Source organism: Haliaeetus albicilla, chromosome 7, assembly GCF_947461875.1.
Source record: "Haliaeetus albicilla chromosome 7, bHalAlb1.1, whole genome shotgun sequence".
Taxonomy (NCBI): domain Eukaryota; kingdom Metazoa; phylum Chordata; class Aves; order Accipitriformes; family Accipitridae; genus Haliaeetus; species Haliaeetus albicilla.
The window spans coordinates 23,693,402-23,701,570 of record NC_091489.1 but is presented as its reverse complement, the minus strand read 5'-3'; the positions used below and the strand labels follow the sequence as shown (position 1 = coordinate 23,701,570).

The window sequence follows — 8,169 nt, the reverse complement described above, 5'->3', positions numbered from 1 at the left end:
CTTGGCACATGGGATGTAACCAAAGCCTGAGAGTTAGGGCAAAGTAAGTTCCTTCAGAGCATGGTGTTGTGCCACATCACAAAGTCCATGTTGAGATGATCTTTCATCAGAAGACATCAAATGTCTTCTTCGGTGAAGAATAAAGACCTTTTTTTTAATTGCATGATTTAAGAAATATGTAATTGAGAAAGCATAATTAACATCATATCATATCACAGTGTATTAAGATTATATCTAATACCTTCCCAGGTGTTACATTGTCTAAAGCTTGAATAGTATTTCAGATCTACTTTGAATCCTTCTCCATCCCATTCATTTACCAGATAGTCTGGCTTATCACTTCCCTAGTACATTGTAATTTTAGCTGTTTACAGAATACTTTCCTCTGCAATTTATGCTGCTGCAAGTGCTTGTTATCCAGCAAATGCCCCAGGACCCAGCCTGTGTCCTCTTGGGAGCCTTCCCAGGCACACAGCCCTGTGCGGTTCCCCTGACATCGTACAGCCTCAGGACTTTGGGCCACAGGTGGTCTAAACCAGTGTGACTGCAGCTATGTCAATTAGCTAGGCTGACCTAAGTCCCGAAAACTGGCTGAAAAGCTGGTTCTTAGCATTTAGCTCAGGAGCAGGAAAACATATTTCGTAGCTGCTGAAAGCTGTTAAATACCTGCTTTTAATAGGACTAATTTAAAACAACAAACATTTCTTTGGATTGTGCATTTCTTTCAGTGGCCCAATTAATGGGGCTGAGTAATGAATGGAGGCACCACTGGATTGTGTTTACACTGCAGTACCACATTAGCAACCTTTTGGTCCTGCTCGCAAGGCTGTAAAATGCTTTGTTCCTCACAGCATAAACACTATTATACTACTATTAGGGTTGGACTTACTTACCATTAAGCAAACGTAAATACTCCTGCATTTGGCACTGCCCCAATAACAGACAGGAGCTGAGGAATGCTGCCACAATACACAGTCAGATGTTTCTGGGGGGACTTTTCAGAATCGTCCCAAAGTCACTTCTCTGAGGGTGTGGACTTGGACCGGCACAGAGAAGAGCTGCAACAGCCAGGGCTAGCGGTAATGACTGCAAGCAGTTGTTCTCCGATGCAGGAGCAACGCAGTGGACATGGGACCTTAGTCATGCTTCTAAGCTCTGTTCAAACGCTAAATGTGTTGAAGGCTTTAGTACAGTTTGGGAACAGGTTCCTTGAAGAAATTCCTGGTATTTCCTGGTTCCAGGCAGGCTGAAAAACACTGTGAGAATGTGGTGGCTTTTGGTATGTCCATTTATGGGCATGAATCAAAGGAACTGCAGGGAGGAAAAAAAGTGGAAAATGAGAGGAAAAATAAGTTAACTGAGCTACTTCCTCTCTCAGATTCTTCTTGGGTTTTGGGCAAAGCCTTACACTGGTATTTCATCCCAGCTTCTTCTTGCTAACTACTTCCATATGTAGGCATAGTATAACATCAGTTAAAGCCACATTTAAGCACTGTTTTTAAAGAACTTAGGTTTTTGGTGGTAGAATGCAAAGTCAGAATGGTTGAATTATTATATGTTTAGGTAAGAATATTACTGTTCCTTCTTACATTTAATGTCCTTTTCAGTGTAATGGTACGAGTGCTTTCTTCAAGTGTGATGTCTGAAAAAGCTATGCTACATGAAAAAAACTACAAATGATCTAGTTAAGAGTATGCTATTTCTAGTGGTGTCCAAAAGTCAGTTTTCTCAGCTGAGTCCCTGTCTTTGTGAGACAAACAACTGGATATTATTCAAAGACTTATTTGTTCCTGTGTGGTTATGGATCGTTAAAAGTGGCTCATTCTTGAAGAGTTTCTTAACTAGTGTCTTTTGGATGTTTCTTAGCTCTGAGGAATCTGACAAATTTCCATCTGGAGAGTAGAGCCTATTTCATATGAAAGGGCTATAATCCGTGTCTGTTGTTCACATCTGTATTGTGTTAGAAAGCTAAGCTGCAAATCCATGCAAAAGTGTTATGGTACAAAAAATCTGAAATACGACAGTTTAGAATTACTTCACAAATTATTTGATAGTCTAGTCTCCAGCCACCTTGAATTCCTGTTTAATGATTAATTGACTATCATTTATTAAATGAGTATTGACTTCACAGTAGTCCTTTACCAACTGTATTATTAATATTGCTGGAGATCCATTTTAAGGAGCAATTCATTTGAATGAATATACTTTCATATATGAATAAAATATTTTAAAAGTACAGTAGCAAACCTGCACAATAGGATTTTCTGAGGATGCAAACATCCAAAAGCAGATTTCCAAGACAAGGTATTTTGGAAGGAATGTGAACCAACATTCTTTCCCATGTAAGTGACTTTGGACTTTTGAACTCAAGTTTTTATTCTTGCATCTATGCACTTTAGGCACAAAGAATGAAATCAGGAAACGCCTTTACGGTTGAAAGGCCCACATTTTAACCATCATTTAAGATGCCATAAATTCCACACAAAAGCTCCATTTTCCCAGGATACCTTTGAAAGAAAGTCTTACAAACAGTATGATGCCTACCTACACCTCTAGGAGACCTTATAAGAAAGTATTTAAATTTCTTTACCTTCAGAGATAAAACCTTCAGAGGTCTAGCACCTATGAAACGGTGTAAAATGCATGCTTCTGTCAGAAGACTACATGTGTTCCTAGAAAAAAAAGGAGTGCAAATCATTATAATGCAGTGATAGCTGAGATTTATGATCCTTGATATGCTCAGGGGAGAGCAGCAACTTGCTAAACAGATTTTCATATGCAGCATACTTCCTTATTTTAATTCACACTGGCAACAGCAAACTACCATTAAAATATTCTGACAGGAGGCCTCTTCTGTCCTTCTCCGCTGGCCTGTGAAGGAGTGTGATAATTTGTCAGATGGCAGGCAAAGCAGCTCCATCACTGCATTACCAGGCAGGGAATAGGTCGTGGTCCCAAGTTGTTTTGGGGGAGCCCCTTTGTGGGTGTCTAATCACAGATGGCCTTTCTAAACTAAAGCACTGCTGCTGCTCTCTGGCCCTGTAGCCAGGCACAGCTGGTGGACAGTGCCAGGGGAGGCCACAGTGCTGTGCAGCTTAGGTGTCTGAGATACAGCCCACACTGCCAAGGACTGGCAACAGAACCTGAATCTCATGAGCTGGTCACGAGGCTCAAGAGACTGATGTTATAAGGAATGGCTATTCATTATAATGTCTGATATCAATTTGTAAAAGAACACAGGGCAGAGTTGTTAATGAACGGGCTTGAGCAGCATCATAAACACCCCATCTCTTAAGGGCATTAATCCCAACCTGCCAGGTATATTGCACTTCTTTCTGTTCTTCTGATCATGAGAGCTTCTATAGAGATGGCTACAAAGTCCATGTATATCCTGTCCTTGCTGGAACTAGAAATGACAGTTTTTTTGTTATTTGGGGGTGGAGCCACAGAAGCAGTTGGACAACCAGTGCTTGTGGTTGTATGAGTGTTTGAAATGTTTCCAGGGTGAACTGAACAGCTGCATCATATTCATAACCTGAAAAAAAGGAAAAAAAAGGGAAAAAAAAAAAAAAGGAGAGAGAGAAAAAATGCTGGAGATTCTCAAGGAGTTTAAGAGCCAGAGGCTACCCAAAACTATTTCATATGGGACACAGAAAGCCACTTCCTCATGCCAGGAGAATTCCTTGTATTTTTTAGAGGAAGGGGAAATGCTTCTATGGCCTTGTGCAAAGCCTGGTGAGGCCACTGGCAAGACTCCCATTGACTTCCCATTAGTTTAGGGCTCTGTTGTCTGTCATTAGTCAAAGCTGGTGTTACACCAATTTGCTGCTAATGCTAACTGAAATCAACAGGATTGGAAGGTTCTCAGGAAGGATGGACATTTTTGTAAGCTAACACTCTTTCACCATCAGGAAATTCCAGATTGAACTTGTTTGCCTGAAAAGGATTCTTGTTGGAGAGTACATGTTTTTTCTGAAAACAAGAACTAATGCTTCTAGATCAAAGGTTAATTTTAAATTCAAAGAATCCCCTCGTCTTAATAAATGGACAAACAAAAGTCTGTTACTAATGTAGGACCTAGCACAGGACTGAAGCTTTCCTTTTAGCTTTAGGGGCATGAGGCAAGTGACTCGCAACTGTCCTTCTATTGTTTTTTGTTTATCTGAGATGTTTGGACCATTATCAAAATGTGTAGCTCCTACTTCTCATCTGTGGGCCTGCAAGAGTTTGAATCAATGGATGCTTTACAGACAGAACTGTCATGTCAAATTATTTGCCCCAGTCATCAAGTAGGAAGACAGCCCAGGTGTTTGCCATCAAAGTTCAGTGCTCTGTCTACCACACCATACTAAGGTCTTAATTCAAGTAAAACCACATCTAAGTTAGCCCTGCTCTGCATGAAGGTTAAATCAGAAGATCTTAAAGAGGCCCCTTCCAACCTGTGTTATTCTGTGATTTTTACAATACAACTCACTAGGTCTTCAATGAGAATTTTACCAAATTTTGGACTTCTGGATTTGACTCTAGTCAGGAGCCACTTCAATGCAGATACTTTAAAAACATTTTCCTTGCCTTAGTTGAAAACAAATCACAACCAGTGGAACACTCCAATGAAATTAAAACATGTGGCATGGTATATTACAGCAGGAGTTGAATACTATGGTGACCAGCTGACTCATTTTAAAGCCATCACATGTGATGCTGCACTTTCTAATGCAATACTGGGCTTGGCAAAGCAAACCTGGCCCTGCCCTCCATTCTGAATTCAGAGGAGTAACAAACTACAGTTGGTTCACTAGCAACAGAATAAGTAACCATAATCATTAGCTTATTCATAAGCACATGTGCTTCTGGACAAAAACCCCACCATGCATTACTTGATTTTCATCTAGTGCAAAGCCAAGCCCTTTTAGGAATATGTAAAAGAATAGTGAAGACTAAAGGTAAATGAAATACCAAGCCATTTATATAAAAAATATAAATACTTTATTTTCAACTAAAAAGGTGCAAACATGTAACTTTTGGTCACACTTCTCAACAAATAAACTGTCCAAGAAGAGCCATAGTCAAAGAAAGAAACAAATGCTCAAGTGGAAAGACTGATGAGCTACAGAAGAGCCACTTTTCTTAAAGCCACTTGTCCAATAAAGTGGAAGTAAATTTATTTTGCCAGATGAATGCTTTGTAAGGATGCAGGCACCTCAACTCTAACAATCTCCATCATGATCTCATCTCACCATTTGGCCCTATCTGAACAATTTCCACTAGAGTATCTACTTCATGCTTTGAATGCATTGTCAAACAAGCTTTAAATCCTACCTATCTTGTTCCAAAAAAGAAGGCTATCATTGAAATTTCAAAGCATTAAACAAAGGCACAAAACTTTAAATTAATTTAGATAACTGTACAAATATATATACACACAGTATTTACAATATTAATAAGAAGTAGCTTGTTACAGGTAAATTAACTGCCACAAGCTGTCCAGTCTAATAGACATGATTCTGATTCTTGTTGACCAAGCCATATGAATCAGAGTGTCAGAGCTGAAACATTACTGTCCTGACTAACAGAACACCTTCTACTTAGCACGTTGCTGGGTGAGGGTTTGCATTCCAGCTGTTGCTGTCACTAAACCAGCACCAGCAAATATGCTAACGGTCTCCTTCTCAATTGCACTACTAGATGAAGCATGCTGTACCACATTAAGGGAACATTTGCTTGAATCTGCTTTTCCTGCCTATTTCCCTTAACCCCTTCACACCACCTCATGAACAACATGTTCTGAAGCTGTGTCTTGCTGTGGTCCCACTGTCCGTTTATACCTTCTTCAAACCACAATTTGGGGTCAGTAGAAAAATTGTCTTAAGTCACATGGAGCAGTTTGTTGAAATTAAAAAAAACTGATTTAAATACCTTGTGCTATTGAATCATGTTTACAAAATGAGATGCAAATCAGTTCAAGTTGAGAATCTAGTTAGCGTCTCCTTCTGGCTTTATGCCATGTCTCCATACATCTTTCTGTAGTACAGAGACTCAAAGATGTCATTGTCTCCCGGGCAGTTGTAGTGGCACGCGCAAGTCTTGATGAACATCATTTTCCTTTTCATGATCTCCCCATCAGGGCACTTGAACTCCACAGGGAGGGTGGCTGTTCTGTGGGGTGTGCAGCAGCGCCCATCAGTGCAGACACCACAGAACTTAGCTCTGTAGGTCTTCACGCTGGTGCAGCCAGACAGCTCAAACTTGATGGGCTTGGAGATTTTGGGGGTGCGAATGCACTTTTTGCCTTTCTGTTAGGATATAAGTGAATACAAAATGTTTAGAAGGTAGGCTTTCACACAGTACTAAGCTTGGAAGCTAAGGGCAAGCAGACATGCTAATCCTTATTATATTTCCATTAGGCAATAATGTCTTACATAGTACCATAATACAGCACAAGAGAAAACCAAGGACATTTAATTGTAAACTATTCACCCCTGGGGCAAAACTAAAATTTGAAGGTGAGCCACTTGAAACTGACTACCTGTCAGAACTGTGCATTTTTTGGTAAGACACTGGGTTTTTGCTAGTGGACAGAAGCATCCTCATAGATCGCACACAAAGACGAGACTATTTACCTTGATGTTCTCTTCCAGGTCTGCTTCGCAAGGTCTGACCATGCAGAGTCTGCTCTGTTTCTCCAGTCTGCAGAGGGCATTATCATTGGTGACCCTGGTGGAGATGCCCATGCCACAGGTCTTGGAGCAAGCACTCCATTCCGTGGTCTGAACCAGGCAGTTGGCACGCATCATCGTCGGGTCTGGACCATAAGTGTCTTCCAGTCTGTAGGCTGCAGCAGACAGACAAGCCAGATGAGACCACTGCCTGACCTCATGCCCTGCTAAAGGCTCTCTTCCGTTTCCTGAGAGATTCTGGCAGCCACACTTATCTGTGGGGTGACTCCACTTACTGCAGCGCTCCAGCTGCCGGGGTGCTCCACATCAACCCGTCCCACCACCTTCAACCTCCATGCAGGGCGCCCCTTCCCCCCCGGCTGCCGTCCGCAGAGGGACCCCCACTCACCAGCGAGAGCAGGTCCCACAGCGGTCTGCTCTTTGGCCTCGTCGCAGACCCACTCCTCGCAGCACTTGCCAGGGAGCTTCACCCGGCGCGGGTAGGGGCAGTCGGGGCTGGGCAGGAGGACGTCCATGCTGCAGAGGGGCACGCAGCCCACCGCCCCGTCCAGGCAGGTGCACTGGTACTTGCAGCTGCTCTGGAAGGACTCGCCGCTCCGGTACACCATGCCGCCGAAGACGCACGGGGCTCCGTCCCGAGCTGCGAGGAGCAGGAGGCGGAGGGTGAGGCGGAGGGTGAGGCGGGCGGGTGGGCGCTGGCAGCGAGGCCGGGCCGCAGCCCCGGCTTCCCCCTTCCCCGGCCCCCAGCCCGGCAGGCCCCCGGCCCCCACTCACCGGTGCAGACGCCGATCCTGCGGTTGGCGGGGGAGCCGAAGTCGCAGAAGAGCCCCTTGTGGTGGTCGCAGGGGTCGCGCTCGGTGCAGAGCTCGCCCAGCTGCTTGGCGCAGACGCGGCAGCAGCCGCAGCCGTCGGGCACCAGGGAGACGCCGGCGGGGCAGGTGGGGCCGGGCCCCGCGCCGCACTGGCACTGCCCGCTGCACTCCTGGCCCTGCGCCTCCTGCAAGCGGCGGGGGAGACACAGAGGAGGGGGCGTCAGGGCCGCCGCCGGGACCGCGCCGGCCGGGGCGGGGGCGGCGGCGCCGCGGGCGGCGGCACTTACCGGGCTGAGGAGGGCGAGGAGAAGGGCTACGGCGAGGCTGGCGGGGGCCATCCCGCGGCGGTCGTCGGCTTGTGGGCGGCGCGGCGTCGGGCCGGCAGCGGCGTCGGGCTGCCCGGCGGAGGGGCGGTGAGCCGAGGTGAGGTGAGGAGAGGAGAGTTTCCCGCCGGGCGAGTCTCCTCAGCAGCGCGGCGCTGCGCGGACGGGCCTGTGGTGGGCGGCGGGCGGCTGCTCGGTGCTGCGCTGCTCCGCTCTCCTCCGCTCCGCTCCTTCCGAGTCCGGCGGGAGAGTGGCTGTGTGACTGCGGAGTGCCGGGGCGGGCGCGCCTTTATACGCGGCGGCGGCGCGGCCTCGCCAATGGGCTGAATGGGGCCGCGGACAAACAGCGACATTCCG

The 8,169-nt window shown here is 45.9% G+C and overlaps 1 protein-coding gene across 1 annotated transcript; it reads right to left on the bottom strand.

Moving 5' to 3' along the window:
* Positions 1-4,963: 4,963 nt before the first annotated feature.
* Positions 4,964-8,050, bottom strand: CCN2 (cellular communication network factor 2). Its single transcript, XM_069787315.1, has 5 exons — positions 7,777-8,050; positions 7,452-7,674; positions 7,066-7,317; positions 6,621-6,832; positions 4,964-6,293 (listed from the first exon to the last, which is right to left on the bottom strand). Exons 1-5 carry the CDS (start codon positions 7,825-7,827, stop codon positions 5,997-5,999), a joined length of 1,035 nt encoding a protein of 344 aa, XP_069643416.1. The 5' UTR covers positions 7,828-8,050; the 3' UTR covers positions 4,964-5,996.
* Positions 8,051-8,169: the final 119 nt, after the last annotated feature.